Source organism: Varanus komodoensis, unplaced genomic scaffold, assembly GCF_004798865.1.
Source record: "Varanus komodoensis strain SLA01 unplaced genomic scaffold, ASM479886v1 scaffold9, whole genome shotgun sequence".
NCBI classification, from domain to species: Eukaryota; Metazoa; Chordata; class Lepidosauria; order Squamata; family Varanidae; genus Varanus; species Varanus komodoensis.
In genome coordinates this window covers 5,217,690-5,238,381 of record NW_025336598.1, presented here as the reverse complement: position 1 = coordinate 5,238,381, position 20,692 = coordinate 5,217,690, and the positions used below count along the sequence as shown (strand labels likewise).

General features: G+C 40.9%; 1 protein-coding gene across 1 annotated transcript in view; it reads left to right on the top strand.

Annotated features, from left to right (window-relative positions):
* Positions 1-19,002, top strand: part of NDUFA9 (NADH:ubiquinone oxidoreductase subunit A9) — a 65,176-nt gene extending 46,174 nt beyond the window's left edge. Inside the window, exons 6-11 of the mRNA XM_044417730.1 lie at positions 8,872-8,974; positions 13,441-13,508; positions 14,538-14,614; positions 16,007-16,102; positions 17,348-17,414; positions 18,730-19,002. Of these exons, the coding sequence (XP_044273665.1) occupies positions 8,872-8,974; positions 13,441-13,508; positions 14,538-14,614; positions 16,007-16,102; positions 17,348-17,414; positions 18,730-18,903 (585 nt within the window). The 3' untranslated portion in view covers positions 18,904-19,002. The remainder of the gene's footprint in view (positions 1-8,871; positions 8,975-13,440; positions 13,509-14,537; positions 14,615-16,006; positions 16,103-17,347; positions 17,415-18,729) is intronic.
* Positions 19,003-20,692: the final 1,690 nt, after the last annotated feature.

Sequence of the window (20,692 nt, the reverse complement as noted above, 5' to 3'; positions counted from 1 at the left end):
GGATCATGGAAACCATCAAACTTGCTTACCAACTGGCTGGACTAAACCTTCCAGAATCACTAAGAGCATACTTTACTAGGGCCGTAGCTACATCCACAGGTTTACATATTGGTATACTATTGGAAGACCTATGCAAGGCAGCAACATGGTCTGCTTCATTGACTTTTATTTGTTATTACTGGCTTGATGTCCACTCAAGACCACACGGTCCTCTCAGCAGTGCTGGTCCACTGGCAACACTGTTCCTCCTCCATTCTGAGGTAAACTCTTTTAATCACCCATATGTGTGATTAGACACAGAGACCACGAAGAAGAAAGTAAGGTTGCTTTCCTGTAACTGATGTTCTTCAAGTGGTTATCTGTGCGTTCACACCATCTACTCACTGACCCCACTTGGTGTCAACAGTCATAATACAACTCCTGTTTAATAAATGTTCTCTTTGTTCTGCCTTTGTATTTATGCTGTACTGGTACGCATTAAGTTGATAATGGCTGCTCCTACCCAATTCCGAGGCCAAAATGGAAAGTCTCATGAGAACTTGGGGGAAATGGCAGGATCCCCACCTTTATATATTATGGGGAATGGGGATAGGGCTTCCACCAAAATGCTCAGCTATTAAAATCTTCCTAACAGCCCTGCACAGGCGCAGATTCCATATCTGTGATGCACGGATGACCACTTGAAGAACATCAGTTACAGGTAGGCTACCTTACTTTATCATGGTCTATTAAATGTTTGCTGTAAAAAGATAAATCAGGTAAATAGCTTCAGGCTTAAAAGCAATGTTTTACTTCCACATATTTTCACAGGAGATACTATTTCATAATTGTTTTGTATTTGTCTTATTAAAGCTCTTTAATATTAATAGTCCAAAGGGATTATATGTAGGGGACTGTTCTAACTGATAGATATGCAGAGCTGGTGAGCTTTTAGATCAAGGGTCTCCAACCTGCGGTCCCTAAGCTCTTTCTTTGTGGCCCTCCAACCTGCTTGTTTACTGCCATCACCCTGAAGGCATTTCCCCTCAGACCAACACCGTTCTTCCTGCCTTAAACAGCACCATCTGCTGCTGTTTTTCCTGTCCCTTTCTTACATAAAACACACTACATTGTTTCTTCTGGTCTTCATGGTTCCTTCTGTCAGCCCCCTTTTGGTCATATCCTCTTCACTAGAATTTTGGTCATTCTGGGTGCTTTGCTAGCCAGTTTCAGGTACCAGTACCACTCAGCTTTTTCACTCCCTATCTCCATGCATTACCATGCTGAAGGCTATATATGTATGCAAGGAAGATAAAGCAGCTGTGTGGAGATGTCTGGCCTTCTTTTGCAAAAAAGGCAGGAAAGGGAACATAAAAGGCCTTGTATTTTTGCAAAAAGGATACGAAGTGTTTGGCACACTGAACATATCTAGAGGCTCCACCCATCAAGGCTCCTCCAAGTAGCTTCTAAGGTTGCTGGTGAGGTTGCTGCTTCAGGCACAAGTATTCTTCCTTCCTCAGCAAGAGCCAGTTGCTCTGACTTTTTGCCTTGCTTGCTTTTTCTTCTCCTTTGTCATGCACTTCAGCTAGGAGTCTTCTTATGCATCTGTGATGGTGAATGTGTTGAGAGGAAAGGAATACTCTCTTAGCAGGGAAGTTTACAGGATTCCCCTTCTCACATATTCCTCCTGACAAGTTCCCTTTGCCCTGGCTGCCATTTTGCTTCCTGATTGAGGCTTGGCTGGCAGGCTGTGATGTGTATGTGCAGTCCTGGAACTGATTAAGTTTGTGAGCCAAAGTACCACTGTAAAGAAGGCATAATTCAACAAAAAAGACAAGATTACTTTCAAACTGTCTCCTAGAAAACCATCCCCCTGACATTTACCAAAACTATTCCCCTTCTTCCCCACAAGTTGTTGTTGTTGTTGTTGTTGTTGTTGTTGTTGTTGTTGTTATTATTATTATTATTATTATTATAACATTTCTATGCCGCCCCTTGCCGAAACCTCGGGGCGGCTTACAACATGATAAAATACATTGAAATACAATAGTACGTAATAAATTACCATTAAATACAAAAATACAAAAAATACATTGATTTACAAATATAAAATTAGAATTATCAGTATAAAATAAAAATATAGGAGGAGAAAGAGAAGGAAGAAGAAGTTGCCCTGGCCAGATCATATGTTTTAACAATTGAAATGATGTTTAAATAAAAAGGTCTTTACCTGAGCGGGGGATATGAGAAAACTCCTGGTCATCCTAGCTACCACTACCCCACACACCTCTCCCTTGCCTCTATCCATTATTAATTATTTTATTTCAAGTACTATCCAACCTAGTTTAGTATCCCACTAATTACTATTTATATTCTCTTTATAATATTATTCCAATCCTTGACTAAATAATGATAAATTATTAATTCTATACTATATGTATTTCTTTATATACATCTATACCTTGTATATACTATTATTTATACTTCTATACTATCCCATTTTTGTGCCTACTTAGCTTTTCCTAACTCTTGCATCTATTGTTGCATCTATTGAATATAATTAGGTAGTCTTCTCCCTTATGCTAAGCAATAATCTATTTTTAACCTTAAATAATTATTAAACTAATTCAGTATTTCATATTGGTTTAAACATTATATCAACTGGTTATCCTTGCTCTACTATTATTATTGCTTCATATCTTGTAAATATTATAACTTGTATAATTATCCTTATTTTACAGTTATAAGATTGAACTTAAGTTTACCCTTCCATATCAGTCGAGCAATATTCTATTTTCCATCCTCTTGTTGTTTCTTCATCTTTTTATCCAGTTGTTCTTCATCTATCAGATTGATGCTTTGTACTGGGAAAGTTCTGCCAGCTACTCCCTGCTCTTCTGCTGCTTTTTGGTCTTCATTCTTTTGGTCTGATCCATTAAGCACTGATTCTCAAATCCGTATCTCTACCCTTCTTAAAGTTTCTTCACTCCCTTGAGCTTCTCCTTCATCTGTAAGTCTCCTTCCACATAGTAAGTTTTTACCCTGTTCTGGCAGGTTTATTATGTACTACTTCCCCTTACTTACTTTTTATTTACAAAAACATTTATATGCTGCCTGTCACACCATGGCATCTATAGGTGGCTTACCCAAGATTTTCATAGACACTTGGTATCCCTAGCTATAATTAATGTTGTTCTTAATGCAGATAGCCTTAATTAGGTTTAACAACCATCTAATTGCACAGTCTGGAAGCAAAGGTTTTGGAAGACCTGTATAAGATCTCCTTTGAATTTTAATTGGCCTGATTTTTCTCTTATTTTTTCGTGGATCTTTCTTTCTGGTATTAATTCAGAAATCTAATCAAAACATCCCTTGGGAACATCCATGGTCCTCACTTGTAGCCAGTTCGATGTGATCTTTCAATATCCTCTTGGTCCCATTTTACATCTGGGGCCACTTGTTCCAGCCATTCAATAATATGATTTTTAAGTGTTCTTTCTTCTGATGGTGACTGTTCTGGCAAATGCCTAATTCGAACATTTAATCTGCAAATTGAGTCCTCCAGTGCAATAACCTTTTTTTCCATCTCAGATATTTGTACTTGTTGTGGTGAATACATCTCCTGTGAATGTGAACAAAGTGCTCCATCTACTGGATGAGTGTTGTGTCAGCAGCTCAGATTACATAAACAGAAAAATCAGAAGCCTTTTGATTTTAATGTGTAAGATTGAACACTATGTTACTAATACTGAGGAAGACACAGTAGAAGAAGCTTAAAAGGGAAGCGGAGATATGAGGGACGGAAAATATGATGGACGTTCATAAGAAAATATTAGAAGAGAATAATAGAGAAATAAAGGTACAGGATATGGGGTAAGTGGCTGGAGAGCAGCACTTGTGAAAGGACTCTCAGGGTACTTGCTGACAGCAGGCTGAACATGATCCAGCAGTGTGACGTGGTGGTCAAGAGGGCGAACGCCACCCTTGGTTGCATAGCCAGAAGCGTGGCTAGTAGTTCAAGAGAGGTAATACTACCACTGTAGACAACTCTGGTGCACCCACAACTGGAGTATTGTGTTCAGTTCTGGGCCCCTCGTTACAGGAAGGATATAGCCAGGTTAGAGTCAGTGCATCATAAGGCCACAAGGATGGTGGTCGGATTGCAGGGAAAACCATATGAAGCGAGGCTGAGGGAACTGGGTCTTTCAAGCCTGGAGAAGAGGAGACTCTGACGGGATCTTTTGGAAACATATAGGTATGTTAGAGTATGTCATGCGGAGATGGGTAGAGACCTGTTCTCCCCTGTGGAGGAGGGGAGGGCATATTTCAGTGGAGCAAAGCTCAGGGAACCAAGGTTCCATTTAGATGCAAGGAAGCACTTCCTGATAGTTAGGACCCTAGGGTATGGAGTGGGCTTCCACGGGAGGTGGTTGAAGGCCCATCAGTGAGGGCATTTAAGGATAGGCTGGACGCACACATGGTAGGCATGTCATGAGCAGAGCTGACTGGAGCCAGGAGTCAGACTAGATGGTCCAGGAGGCCCCTTCTGACTCGCTCTGTTTCTGTGTTTCTATGCTTGTAAGTAAGAATCTAATTAAAAATCTGAAAGATGATGGGGAGCACCAGATGCAAACTACCATCACTCAGATTAAAGAAGAATATCACTCAAATCAATAAGATTGTTTTTCTGAGACTGGATAAATAATGGCTTTGGATAATAGACTTCAAGTAACAGAGAAAGTGGTGGGTAACCTACACATTCAGAGCAATCTTGATAATCTGGACTCTATGAACAACATAATGAAATTTAAAGGGGACAAATACCAACGTCTGCTCCTAGGAAGTAGAATCCAAATGCAGAGTTACAAGAAGGGAATGACTTGGTTTAATAATACTGAAGGTGAGAAGGATCTTGGAATTGTAGTTTACAAACGGTGTATGAATCAATAATGTGAAACGAATGTAAAAGAAGATTTTGGACTGCATTCATAGACGTATCACTTGCAAATCACATGAAGTTCTAGTACCCTTCTACTCAAGACCAGTTGGTCTCAACTGGAGTATTTGCTCCATTTGTGGGCACCAAAGTTTGAAAACAATGGCGGCAAACTGGAAAACATCCAGAGGAGGGCAACAAGGTTGATCCAGGGACTGGAAACAAAGCCCTATGAGGACAGATTGAAGGAACTGACCATGCTTAGCTCTGAGAAGCGAAGACTGAGGGAAGATGTTATAGTACCCTTCAAGAACTGGAAAGGTTGTCACATAGAAGAGGACCAGAATCTCTTCTTGATTGTCCCAAAGTTAATGATTTGGACAAAGAAATTTAATTTTGCAGAGCTAGAGTCAGGACAGTGGTTTTTGTCCGATTTTTCTTTTTTATTTATGATTGGTAAAACCCAAGAATAACTTCTTTCTCCATGGATATTTGAACTATGCTTTGAATTCCTGGTGTGCACAATCCAACAAAACCCTAGTATTCATGAATTACTTCCTCAGAGTGTAACCATAATATTTATACTCATGGTCTTTAATGTACTATTATGGAAGTTCAGTGATTTATTTCACCTTTGATGCAAAGAATAATTATGGATTTTTTCCAGCTTCTGTATTAAGTGATCAAAGTCCTAAAATTACTGTATTCCATAATGTTCCAGTTAAATAAAAATTTATACCCTGCTCAGAGTTTATTACATGTTTGACAATGCTTGTCCCTCGCAATATATCTAAAATGGATAAGCTAAATTTGAGTAAGTTGATTGCTGAAATCCCATGGGACATTGGCATCTTTAAATTTAAATCTATGATATAGGGTAAATACATTACAATAAATGCAATACCTTGGTTTATAGAAACAGAGCAAGTCAGAAGGGATCTCCTGGGCCATCTAGTCTGACCCCCAGCTCTAGCCAGTTCCGTTTATGACATGCCTACCATGTGTATGTTTAGCCTGTCCTTGAACACCCTCACCAATGAGGCCTCAACCACCTCCCATGGAAGCCCACTCTATACCCTCAGGGTCCTAACTATCAGGAAGTACTTCCTGGCATCCAAATTGAACCTTCGTTCCCTGAGCTTTGCTCTGTTGGAGTGGGTCCTGCCTTCCTCTGCAGGGAGAACATGTCTCTACCCACCTCCGTGTGATACCCCCTCACATACCTATATGTCGTCAACAGATGTCCTCGGAGTCTCCTCTTCTCCAGGCTGAAAAGACCCAATTCCCTCAGTCTCACCTCATATGGTTTTCCCTGCAATCCGACCACCATCCTTGTGGCCCTGTGCTGCACTGACTCTAACCTGGCTATATCCTTCCTGTAATGAGGGGCCCAGAACTGAACACAATACTCCAGTTGCAGATGCACCAAAGCTGTCTAAAGTGGTAGTATTACCTCTCTTGGTCTACTAGCCACGCTTCTGGCTATGCAACCAAGGGTGGTGTTCACCCTCTTGACCACTGTGTCACACTGCTGACTCATGGTTAGCCTGCAGTCAACGAGTACCCCAAGATCCCTTTCAGAAGTGCTGCTCTCCAGACACTTGTCCCCTAACCTGTACTTATGACACCCATTCCTATGCTCCAAGTGCAGGACCTTGGACTCATCTACATTGAACGCTATCCTGTTTTCTCCTGCTCACTTCCATTATCTTTCCAGATCCTTTTGGATCTGGAGTACCTGCTCCTCAGTTTTATGTTTTACATGGCATTTTTTGCTCACGTCTGGCAAATATTTTCAATAACTTAATGCAATTTGATAAAATCCTATGAATAATAGGATTATTTCTTTCATAATAATCTCAAATGCTGTTTATGTTTTCTAAGGTGAATAGGCAACCTGATGCCTTCCAGTTGTTTTGGGCAATAACTTCCTTAAGTCTGAGTCAGCAAAACCATTGATGATAGGAGCTGTTCTGCAAAACATTCCAAAGACACCAAGTGTTATACTTGTCGTGCCTGATGGCTCGACAGAGACATCTACTCGTGAGGAAGAGGCAGGAGCTAACTGTGAGAGTTGGGCATTGGAACAGGAGGACTTATATTTGGGGCCCAGTGCCTAGACGGCCCCTCTGCAGCCTGGCTCTGAGACTGCTGAGCAAGGAACCTCTCCACAGCCTGACCCCATAGCCTCTGAGAGAATAGCCTCCCCGCAGACTGACGGGGAGGCGTCTGAAAGAGTGGCTTCCTCTCATTCCAGCTCTGAGCTGCCTGAACAAGTTGCCCCCCCGGCTCTTGACTCTGAAACTGCTGAGCAGAGTTCAGGAGAACAAGAGAATTTAACGGGAAATTTGGCAAACGCTAAAGTTAGGAGATCTTTAAGGCGACAAGTCCAATTACGACGACAGGACAGAGGTCTGTCCCACCCACGAACGGAAAGATGAGACAGGAAGATCTGATGCCACGTGGTCTCCTGAGGTAGCTCAGAAAGGAAACAGCAACTGAACTGCAAGGGGCAAGTTCTTAGAGCTTATCAGTCACATTGTACATCTTGTAGTGAATAGCAATAAAAGTCTTTAGTTTCACTGCCAGCTGCTGTGTGAGTTAATTGGAGACATGAGTTACGACCTCATGACAATACTCCTCCCAAAGATAGCAGCTACCCCACTTTTTCAAGTAATCTCTAAGATTAATCATTTTATTTATTTTTATTCTTAATTATGAAATCAAATTCATAACCAAAACAAGGATTTAAAAAGGGGAAAATAACATAAAACAAGATGTTACAATTATCTTACATGAAACTTAAGAAGATCTGCAAGACCCTATGAAAATGAGGCAATGTGTGAATATTATGATAAATAAAATAAAAATACATGTATGCTATATATATGTACTATATATGTTGTACGTGTAGCAAGACATATTACTATTATTAGAGATAATGAAGAGTTTTTGCAGAGGAATGGTCTGTTGCTTTGAATGTATGAAATCTAGCTCCTGACAATTACGGTTATTAGTCTGTATGGAAATGCAATACAGTAAAACCTCAGTTCACCAACACTTATGTTCGCGAACAGTTCAGTTCTCAAACAGAAAGTTTGGCAAAATTTTGCTTACATTTGCGAACTCCGCATTGGATGACGAACACGATTGTGATCATCTTCCCCACACCGCAACCTTGTGTCAGAGCGTGTTTGAATGAGGAAGAGGGCCACATTCGTGTTCATGCGGGGAAGATGGCTGCAGTCGTGTTCATGCAGAAAAAATTGCCACATCTTGTTTTCATGAACATGAACGTGGCCATCTTCCCCGCTCTGACATGTGGTCGCAGCTTCCTCTAGCTGAGATTGCGGTCACAGACTCGCCCTCCAAGCAATAACCTCCTCCCCACCCACCTTCCTGTTCTCCATGCCAGAAGTTGCCTCAAGCAAGGTTAGTGTTCTCTCTCTTCATACTGTACTGTACACTCTACTTTGTTTTGTATTTTTGTTGTTAAAAAAAAAAACGTGGTTCAGAATGGAGTAACCTTATTTACATTGAACCTTATGGGGAAATTTGACTCGGTTGTTGACCAGTTCAGTTCGCGACCAGAAGCATAGAACGAATTAAGTTCGTAAACCGAGGTACCACTGTAGATGATTACGTACACTTGGATGGATTTTTTGTTAAAAAAAATTAAAATTTTGTTGAAATATATATTGATATTGATATATTAGTGTATGCCTTTTTATGTATTTGGCTTTTATTTAATTGTTATATTTTTGGCAACATTTTATATGCTGTATAACTTGTTCATAGTTTGGAGTATTAAGGAAAAAACAAGAATGGAAGTGATAAGATGTACACAACTTCCTGATATTTTTATCAAAGGATAACTTAAATCATTTTAGTTATGAAATATTGTGTATCTTGTACATGGGTGGAAAATTAATCTCCTTCTAATGACTTGATAATAGGCAGTCGGAGAGAGCGTTGTGAGGGAGGAATTTCCAGATGCCATCATTATGAAGCCTTCTGAAATGTTTGGAAGAGAGGACAGGTTTTTGAATCATTATGCAAGTAAGTGCACTCATTGCAAAATTAATTTTCTTTTATTACGAAGAATAACAGAGTATGTGATAGAATATTTGTTAAATTGAATTTATTGGGGAGGGAAACAATAACTTGGAGGCAACTGTACATGAAGCGCTATGTACGAATAACCCCAAAATAGTTTTCTCAATAATATTGGAAAGAAGCCAGATGAAAGAAGGCAGATAAAGCACATGTCTTTCAGTGTCTATAATGCCCAGAGTATGGGAAATAAATAAGCTTGAAATCTTAATACATGAAGGCAAATATGACTTAATAGGCATTACTGACACTTGGTAAAATGACTGCTATGACTGGTGTATAGAAATTGAAGGACATAATTTCTTCATAAAGAGCAGAAGAAATAGGAAAGGAGGTGGTGTTGCATTATATGTTAAAAATATTTATCCTTGCACAGAAATTCAGGAAAATGACCCTGGTAGCCCTGTCAAGAGCATTTGGGTCAGAATAAATGCATCAAGGTCAAAAGGAACATGATAGTCAGAGTCTACTACCCAGCACCCAACCTAGGAGAAAATGGGGGTGAGACTTCTGTTAAGCAAATTGCCAGTTTTTCAGTGAGGTGCAGTGTGGTAGTAATGAAGGACTTCAGTTACTGGGATATCTGTTGGGAGACAGTCTGCCAAAGTGGCCCCTCCAAAACATTCTTGACATGCATGGCGGGTAAGTTTCTTCTACAGAAACTGAGGGTAGGAATTAGAGTATTGGCTATCATTAACTTAATACTGACTAATAGAGATGACTTAGTGGATAAAATGGAAGTTATGGAAACTCTGGGGGAAAGTGACCACAACCTACATGATTTTAAAGGAAGCAAGATGGAGCATAGCCACACATGTATTGTGGATTTTGGGCAAGCTGTCGTGAGGCCGTAACTCACATCTCCAATTAACTCACACAGCAGTCGGCAATAAAACTAAAGACTTTTATTGCTGTTCACTACAAGATTTACGATGCAACAGATAAGCTCTGGCGATGAGCTCCTCGCAGCTCAGTTGCCCCCTCCTTTCTGAACCCTGAGGGGAAAGTCACGTGGCTCTCAATCTTCTCTCACGTCTTTCTGTCCGTGGGTGGGACAAACTTCTGCCGTCCCAGTTGGTCTAACCACCACAATCTCTGCCGGAGCTGGGCGTTTCATAAATTTCCAGTTACGTCTTCCTGTTCTTCAGGACTCTGCCCAGCAGCTTCAGAGTCAGGAGGCGGGGGGCAGGGGCACTTGTTCAAACACCTCAGAGTCTAGAGGAAGGGAAGCTGCACCCTGCTCAAACAAGTGAGAGCTAGGGTGTGGGAAGTCTTCTCGCTCGGAAGCCTCAGAGTCGGGCTGCAGAGGGGCCTTTTGGGCCCTGGGCACCAAGTATAAATCCCCTTGTTTCACTGTGAGCTTCTGGCCCTCTCTCGCGTACCAACGCCTCTGTCAAGCCATAAGGCACGTCACAAACTGATTTTAATGAACTCAGAGCAGTGATAAGTAAGGTCCCATGGCAAGTGATCCTAAAGAGAAGAGGAGGTCAACATGGGTGAGAGCTTTTAAAAAGGATTTTTAAAATAATTCCAACAAAAAGAGAAGACAGCAGAGAACAAAATACCCCACACTAGTCAGCCCTCACCTGGAATACTGTGTCCAGGTCTGAGCACCAAAATTTAAGAAAGATACAGGTAAATTAGAAAGGGTCCAGTGGAGGGAATCAAAAATGATCCAGGGTTTGGAAACACTGCCCTGTGAGGAAAGACTGAGAGAACTGGGCATGTTCAGCCTTGAGAAGAGAAGGCTGAGGGGGGACATGATATCCCTCTATAAGTACCTCAAAGGCTGTCACAAGGAGGAAGGTCAAGATCTCTTCTTGCTGCTGCCAGAGTGTAGGACATGGAATAATCAATTCAAATTGCGACAACCCAGATTCAGGCTGGACATCAGGAAAAGCTTCCTCACTGTCAGAACAATACAACAGTGGAACCAGCTGCCTGGAGAGGCAGTGGGCTCTCCCACACTAGAGACATTCAGAAAGAAACTGGACAGCCATCTCAGTGGGATGGTGTAACTTGGTGTCCTGCAACAGCAGGGGGTTGGACTCGATGGCCTTCATGGCCCCTTTCAACTCTACTACTCTGTGATTCTAACAGTCAACCTTTTTGTCACAGCTCACAATACTGTCTGCACAAATTTTAGATGGGGCATGGGGCTAGCTCCCTGAGAGGTACATTCCTCCTCCACTTGTCAGGGGCACTGTGCTTCCTCTCTCCCCACATTTCCTGCTGATCAGAAGGGTGCTTGTGAAGGTATATCATATTTTCTTTCATCAGCCCTAATAGCCAAGACAACTTTGGCTCACTTGACTTCTCTGACTCTGCCTTGGGACATTTCTCTATTTCCTTAATAACCCAGGTCTAGTATCTCAAGACGGAGGAAAATCTTCCACCCCAGCATCACCACTCTGTGCTTCACTGTGTGGCATATCATCAACATCGTAGCTAATATTCTGCTGCAGGTTGTCAGAACCATCCTTGATGCTACCCTGAAACCAAAGGGAAAGTGTTACCTAAACAAATGGTAGGCATTCACCTCCTACATGCAACAGGAGGCCCTCAACCCTCAGAACACCATGTTTGATCATTTCCTTGGTCCCTACACATTTTCTTTCGAAAAGGGCTGAAGGCTTCCTCTATCTGTTTAGAGACTAGCAGTCTGGGTCAGAAACACCAGCCTATGAGCCTATGAGCTGTCTGTTCTACTACTCTTGGCCCATCCAAGAACTCAGTCTACACAAGCTCCACAGCCTTGCTCATGAGAATACCTTTGTAGAACCTTTACAAAGCAGCTGCATCGTCCACACCTTAAACATTCAGCAAGCACTACAGAGTAGACTTCCAGGCAAGGGCAGACTGCTCCTATGACAGAACAGTCCTTTTTGAGATCTTCCAGAGATGACACTATCCCACCATCCTCTCCAGGGTAAGCTTGCTAGTTGCCCATATGTGTGATGTACAGAGACTGCAAAGAAGAAGGGCAAGTTCCTTACATGTAACTGTTGTTCTTCTCGTGTCCATCTCTGCATTCACACAGCCTATCCACCAACCCCACTGGGTGTCATAAGTGACTTAGCAGTTGCATTCATTTCTTTTCTAGGTAGACCTAGCTAGATTAAAGATGGGGTTTTATTTGCTGTAATGTGATGTCTAATGCTGTACTTTTATTTTATTGTATTATCATTCTGGGACTTCGTGAAGGATGATATAGAAAAGCTTTAGATAGAGAGATACATAGATAGATGTTAGAATAGGTTATCACTGTCTCCTTAAGGCACAAGTAAGCAGCTTAGCATACTCCAGGTATTTTAATCTACAGCTACTGTCGACCTGAGACAATGTGGCCAGTCATCAGAGATTTGGTGAGCTGTGGTCCAAAACATCTGGAGACTGTTGCCAGGAGTTTGCCTACCCCACCTGTAAAGTTTTACAGGTTTCTTTCTAAACTTTTTGAGGGTAGCAAAGTCAAGTAGAATGTCTTTTATCACTGGGTGTTAGTTACCTTCCTTTAACTCTTATTCCTAGCTCTCTGTTTTTCTAGGCAATTGTTATTATATTCAGAGACAGGTACAAGATCATGTTGAAAAAGTCAAAATTGTTTATTGATTGTTTGTGTTAATAATAACAGTCTATAGCCCACTCTTCAGATTAAATGCCCTCATAAAGTGGATTGCAACTTAGTTAAAAACTAAAAACACTATTCAATATAATGTTTTTTTTGCTTACACTTTCTTTCAATTTTATATAAAAAGTTTGTTTAATATACTTTGGAAACATCCATTGGCAAAATTAAAATATTTCAATAGTTAATATTTGGATATTATAGTTACTAAATTGTTACAATGAATGGAACTTAGAATTGCAGTAAATAAATAAATTATAAGTGTGCTTCAACTTAATAGAATTATGAGCTTTCTTTTCCATTGGTTAATAAAAGTGCCCAGTTTTGACCAAGCATAGTTTTAACATTATATTGTCAATGGATTTTAATATACTTTGCACTTACGTAGCGGCTCTGAATGTGAAGTGCTTTACTTCATCTCAGTAACCTTTGCAATGGTTACCCTGCCATGTAGATTAGTGTCATCCTTGTGTTAGAGATGGGGAAGGAGGCTAAAGCATAGCAAGAATGCTCATCTAGTGAGTTTATGGCAGTTCATGGAACTAGTGACATCCTGGTTATAGCTCAGCTACTACATTCTTTGATGCAAAGAATGTTCTGAGGACTACAGCAGGGTTTGGCATGCTCAGTGAAACTGTATATATTTCCTTGGGACAGGAGTTAAATGCTGTGTGGATTTAATGTAGCTGTTTCTTATTTTGAGTTATTTACTTTGCTCTGTATTACTGATCATTGGTTTATAACAGCCATGCTTCTGTTCCACAGTAACTTTTCTGTTTTGATTCAGACATGCGCTGGTTTGTTGGGGTGCCACTGATTGCATTTGGCAAGAAAACTGTGAAGCAGCCTATCTATGTAAGCATTATATATATTTATAAAACTACACGGAGAGGTTGTCTGAATTTCTGGGGTTTGGTGCCTTCAGTACAGTGGTACCTCAGCTCATGAACACCTCAGTTCATGACCAAATTGGGTCGTGAACAAAAATTTCATAAACATTTTGAATCAGCTTGTGAACTCTGCACTGAGTGGCGACCACAATCTTGGCCATCTCCCCACCCCCAGCATGATTACGCCCATCTCCCCTCCCCCCCAGCATGCTAGGATGATGGGTGTGTGCAGGGTTGATGGGCGCGATTGCGGTTGTGCTGGGGGAGTGGGGAGATGGCCGCGCTCGTGCTCAGGGTGGTGGGTGGGGGAGATAGCTGCAATCTTTGTTGTTCTTTGTCACTTTGCTTTACATTTTTCTGATTAAAAAAATAGTTACAGAACAGATTAACCTTATTTACATTAAACCTTATGGGGAAATTTAACGTGGCTCATGGCCAATTTGGGTCACGACCAGAGTCCTGGAATGGATTAAGTTTGTGAGCCAAGGTAGCACTGTATTATATAATGGCAGCTGTGCTTGCTATTCCCTAAAGCTGGCATGACTTAATTTGCATCTGCTGACGGTGGTGGTAAATACTGCCCTATGTGGTTTAATTTGGATTTGAGAGCCAGTGTGGTGAGTATAGTGGTGTATAGTGTATGTATAGTGGTGAGAGTGTTGGACTAGGGCTTAGGAAATCTGGATTCAATTCCCTTCTTGGCCAAGAAGCTCATGAGGTTACAAGAAATTCACTCATACTCGTCCTAAGATACCTTACAGAATTGCTGTAGGAAAATAAAATGGAAAGTAGAACATTGTAAGCCACGTTGGGTTCCATTCAAGAGGAAGAGAGGTGGGATATAAATGCAAGGTTGTTGTTATTTATGCTCGACTTCCATGAGCATCATTTGACTGAAAGGATCTAAACATAATACATTGTTGAAAATAATGTATGTTTGTTGTACCTAACTCAAAAAACTTGCTGTTTTTTCTTCTTCATTATTATTCCATAGGTTGTTGATGTAGCCAAGGCAATAATCAGTGCTATTAAAGACCCAGATTCTAAAGGGAAAACATATGCATTAACTGGGTAGGTTTGTTTGTTTTTTAATTTATCATCCTGCATACTATAGTTGCTTAAGGTGGTGCATTTTCTATGATGTGGATTTTGATTATATAGGGTGTTTCATAAAGTACGCAGCTTTTAAAAATGCAATAAATCAGCCAAAATCGAAGCAAAATTCAAAATTTTTATTTAATTTCATTCAACATATACTTCAATTTAATAATGAAAAATGATATCGAGCATATGTCCACCTCCACTTTCTCTGCAGGCAGTCATCCGATTGTTGAAATTAATGATAGCTCTTTCGCAGACGTCCCTGTTGATTTCGCTGATTACCCGTACGGTTTCGACCGGGCAATTTTGTGGTTGCAACTGACCCAGATTCTTTGAATTTCTGTACTAACCTTGAAACTGTTGTTGCGGTAGGGGCATTGTCACGTCCAAAGATTGCACAAAGTTTACGGACAGTCTCTGCGTAACACTCCCTGTATTGTAATGAGTTTTCACAATAAGAATGTGTTGCTTGATACTGAACTGCTCCATGGCTACTAAATGGAAAAACAACAAATGGTCTTCTAATTGGAGTGATAATAGATAACGAAAATGATTGGAACAGTGCTGACAATCTTCAAACAAAAAATACTGCTCAATTCAAAAACTGTGTACTTTATGAAACACCCTGTATTATGCTCATTAGACATATTTTGAGTAGAAGTAAACCAGCAATAGTATACCATGGATTGCTCTGTTCCTATGGAGTATAGATGTTTACAGCATCGGACTTTCCTTTCACCACCAGATACATCCACAACTGAGTGTCCTTTCGGCTTTGATGCAGTCACTTCATTCTTTCTGGCGCTACTAGTACTAGCCCTCTGCTCTTCCCTAGTAGCACATTGGGCATCTTCCAACCTGAGGGGTTTATCTTCCAGTGTCATATCTTTTTGCCTTTTGGTACTGTCCATGGGGTTTTCATGGCAAGGATACTGGAGTGGGTTGCCATTTCCTTCTCCAGTGGATCACATTTTGTCAGAGCTCTCTGCATCTTGGCTGCCCTTGCACGGCATAGCTCATAGATTCATTGAGCTACACAAGCCCCTTCTCCACGACAAGGCAGTGATCCATGAAGGGGACCGCTGTCCTACCAGTACTAAATTGCTTGGCAACTTAAGTGAAGGGACCCGTCACTGGAATATAATCAACATTAAATCTTGAAAGATGAAGATATAAGTAGAAGTTTGGTCATACTTGTAAGATTGATGGATTTTATGATCTAACTCCAAAGAGCAAGTCTATTTTATGTGGCCTGATTGTTAGAATTTGGTTAAAAGCATTGAAAATGCATCTTCTCAGGTCCTTTACTTAATGCATGTTTCTCAAGTGTGTGTACACATTATTTTGCTTGCTGTTTTGCAGACCTAATAGATACCTCCTTTATGACTTCGTAGAATATATTTACGCGGTGCTCCACAGAGTTTTCCTCCCATATCCATTGCCTCGTCCTCTATATCAGTAAGTCTAATCTCATCTTGATTGACAATAGTTACCCCTTAGACTTAAATTATACATGGTATTAATAATATAGTCTCTCTCTGTGTCTCTGTCTGTCTGACTTTTATATAAATATGCAATCTTCAGTTGGAGACTAACATTGGGCTGGGTAGCTGTTTTCCCCCATGGACCACTTACGATCAGGGTTTTGGGGAATAGAGTGTTACCTTGGCTCACAAACTTAATCCGTTCCACAACTCTGATTGTGACCCAAATTGGTTTTGACCCAAGTCAAATTTCCCCATAAGATTCAATGTAAATAAGGTTAATACGTTCTATAACTTCTTTATCAGAAAGTTTAAAACAAAGTGACAAAGTACTGTACAGTACAGTGGAGAACACTAACCTAGGTGTGGGGGAGGTTATTGTTTTGAGAGAGAGTCCCACTCCATAGGGACATTGGGGAGATCTCTTTCAGGGGTTTCCTCCGTCTCTTAGCTGCAGGGTCAATTTTGGTGAAAAATCTATCTATAGTCACTTGTTTTTTCCTGCACTGCATAACCCTCTGGAAATGAGAGACCACGTTATTTTCATCAGATTCAACACTGTTCATTAAATTTATGCTGGGGTGGTGCTTCTCAAAGAAACCCTGGCATGGACGCACTCCTGAAGGAAAGACAGGCGCAATCTCGGCCATTCCCCCCCACCCCCACCACAACCAACACGATCGTGGCCATTTCCCAACTCGGGGGGTGGGGGGGAGATGGCTGTGATCTTGGTCGCCACCCAAAGCAGAGTTCGTGACCCAAATCAAAATTTTCATGAAATTTTTGTTCGTGACCCAAGGCGTTCGTGACCCAAGGCACCACTGTATTCTGGAAGTGAAAAACTGGTAGAGATTAAGATACCTTTTCCATTTCCTACTGCTAATCTACTTCTCAGATGCCTCTCCTTTCTCGTCTTTCCACACCAGCTTGGTCCACTTTTCTGTACAATTCCTACCACTTTAAGAAAGTGTGATGTAGATTGTAATAAAATGGTGGTGGTGGTGGTAGTGGTGATGATATTTTGGTGCCTTAGGTTAATTTTTTATTTTAGTAGAATTTCTGGGTTGGAGGGATTGAATACAGTGCAGCCTGTTCTGTCTATACAGTAGAAGAAATTGAAGGAGTTTCTGAAAAATAATAAATTTGGGAGAAACCAAAGCAAGTTCTGAATGTCCATGTTGGGTGACAGGATAATTTTCTGTGTTACTTTTTACTACAGTTTACTTGCAAGAATCTTTGAAACAAATCCATTTGAACCATGGATAACAAAAGACAAAGTAGACCGGGTATGTATAAAATTGCAATCACCTGGAGGTTTCATTTTCATATCATTAATTGCTTATAATTTTCCTTCCAATTTTCCTTCCTCAGGGAATCTCAGATTAAGAAAAGAAAAGAAAAACAAAATATAGTAATTATAATCAATATAGAAACAGAGCAAATCAGATGGGGCCTTCTGGTCCATCTAGTCTTACTTCCAGCTTCAAGATATTGAACAAATCTACTTGTTTGGAAAGCAGTAGTCTTTTTCTCCAGGCTGTTCAGTGCAGCAAAAGAGAAGGGCACTGATTTCTTTGGTTTAATTGGGCCTGTTGATCCCCACTGGTGAAAATACATCCTTTTGATTTACTAGCTCATTGGTTATCAAATGTAGTTCTGTCTCTTTCTTTTTTAGAATGTGAGGTAGGAATTCCCACTGAATGTTCACACTTACTCATAGCTTCTAGTTAGTGTTTTTATGATTGTGTTTAATCATATCACAATTGGAGGAAATGATCTTCTACAGCAGCTCAATCTTAATGTGTTCATACTCAGAATGAATGCATATTGAATTTGCTGTGCCTTTTACTGCTAAGTTAGTTTGCAGAGGTTTTGAGGACTATTTCAGTGTGTTCTTTCTCAGTGGTGTTAAGATTCCACTTTTGTCTTAAAAATACCATTATATCTGTGGCGCATACTTTGACTTTCTGTGATGGGATCCATAATTGTTTCTTTGTTTGCATAAGGGATAGCAATTTTCATGAGTTTACTCCTCATCTATAGCTGTCACACTGTTCCCAATTATTTTCAAAACTTCAGAAGCAATTTTTTTTCAGGGGTGTAAGAGCTGTGGAGGGAAGGGGGAGGGGCAAGAAGAACTCATTTTGCAAGGGTGAACTCTAGCCTATCCACAGGATCCAAACCATAGTTTGAGAATATTCCTGAAGTTCCTGACATATGGTTTCAGACCCGGAAGGTGGGTTTTAAAATAATTAAAACTGTAACTGTCATTTTGAGTCTTAAGTTAATCTTTATTTCAGCTTCCTTCCTGAGAATCACAATATGAATTCAGTATGACCAAAGAAAGTTAAATATTCCTCCCATAAACCATAAAGCAAACTTTTGAACATGCAGGCATTTTCAATAGCAGATTATGATACAGTATGGAAGAAAGTCTATTATTTGTTTAGGAGTCAAATTTGAATATCTATAGCTTTCCTGAAGAAACTCTTGGCCTTTGTTTCAGTCTTCTTTAGTTAAGAATTTTGGGTTGAAGAGATATAGCTGTTTCAGATATGAAAACATATGGTACCATAATCTATTCTATTTTTCTTATTTAAGTTCCATACAACAGACAAGAAGTTCCCTGATCTTCCTGGGCTGGAGGACTTGGGTATTGTCCCAACACCAGTAGAACAGAAAGCGATTGAAGTCCTGCGACGTCACCGCACATTCCGCTGGTTGGACACAGAGCTTGAGGAAGCAAAACCAGCCAGACCCATTACCAACATGTAACAACTTACATCCGGCTGAAATTGTATTGTCTTCATGTGTTTGAAGAAAACGGTGTATGCAAAGTTAAATCCGTAGATAAATCAAGTAACCTTTATGTTACTACTGTATTTTATTCAGATGTATGAGATTTGAATGTGATACTCTCAGCATCAGGTTGTTGTAAATTTCAAAAATGAGGCATCAGATTGGTATTCAGGGTGTTCAATTTGTGCCTGTGCAGGAGGATGGGGCTCTACTTGAACCAGAATAGAACCAGACTGCTGGTGCATAAAAAGGTGGCAGAACAGCTTTTAAACTAAATCCTGGGGGAAAGGCGACAGGAACTGGGAAGTATCTGTTTCATGTTAAATCACCTTTAGTGAATGAAGATGAGGAAGGTTCTAATTGCCCTAATGTAGAAGGGGAGGGAATAAGCCACAAGGTTACAGTGAGATACGATAAACAGTTGGAGGGGGACTAAGTGCCTGAATGTAAGTTGAAAGTGCATGGAGAAGAAGGTTGTGTTTAAGTGTTTCTCTCTAAATACTAGAGTCCTCAGAGCCAAAATGAGAGAGCTGGGGTACCTGAGAAGGTAGATATAGTGAGCATTACAGAAACCTGGTGGAGCAGAAGTAACCAGTGGGATACATTCATTTCTGGATATAAACTGTGTAGGAATGTCAGGGAAGGGTGCACTGGAGAAGGTGTTGCTTTCTACCTTAAAAAAGGCATAGGGTCTAGCAGACTTGATGAATTAAAATGTGAAAACTCTTCCACAGAAGCACTATGGGTGAAAATTCCTGGCTCCAAAACTAATTTTGTCATAGGGGTATGCTATTATCCTCCAGACTAAAATGCTCAGCATGAGCTTGTTATGAGGAATGAGATCAGAGAGGCCACCAACAAAGACTATAATGGGAGACTTCAACTAATGGGAGAATTCCACTAATCCACACATTGTCTGGATCAAGCAAAGTTGCAGTTCTGAGAGAGAGGTTAAATTTATTGATGTTCTAAATGACTGTGCTGTAGAGCAGTTGGTCATGGAACCAATCATATGGGAAGAAATCCTGGATTTACTCCTAGGTAGGGTTGCCAAGGACACTCGTATAGGATAGAAATGTTGGTGAACTTACAGGAAACAATAGAAACATAGAAACAGAGCGAGTCAGAAGGGGCCTCTGGGGCCATCTAGTCTAACTCCCAGCTCTAGCCAGCTCCTATTATGTGTATGTCTAGCCTATCCTTGAACACCCTCACTGATGAGGCCTCAACCACCTCCTGTGGAAGCCCATTCCATACTCTCGGGGTCCTGTCAGGAAGTACTTCCTGACATCCAAATTGAACCTTGGTTCCCTGAGCTTGGCTCCATTGGAACACATTCTTCCCTGCTCTGCAGGGGAGAACAGGCCTCTACCCAACTCCATGTGGCACCCCTGCACATACCTATATGTCACCAACAGACTCCCCTTGGAATCTCCTCCAGGCTGAAAAGACACTGGTTCCATCAGTCTAGCCTCATGCGGCTTTCCCTGCAATCCGGCCTCCATCCTTGTGGCCCTATACTGCACTGACTCTAGCCTGGCTATAACCTTCCAGTAATGAGGGGCCCAGAATTGAACACGATAGTCTAGTTGCGGGCACCCACCAGAGTTGTCTAGAGTGGTAGTAATACCTTCTCTCAATCTAGATGCTGTGCTTCTGGCTATGCATCCAAGGGTGACATTCACACTCTTGACTGCCACGTCACACTTCTGACTCATGTTTAGCCTGCAGTCAACCAGCACCTGGAGATCCCTTTCACAAGTGC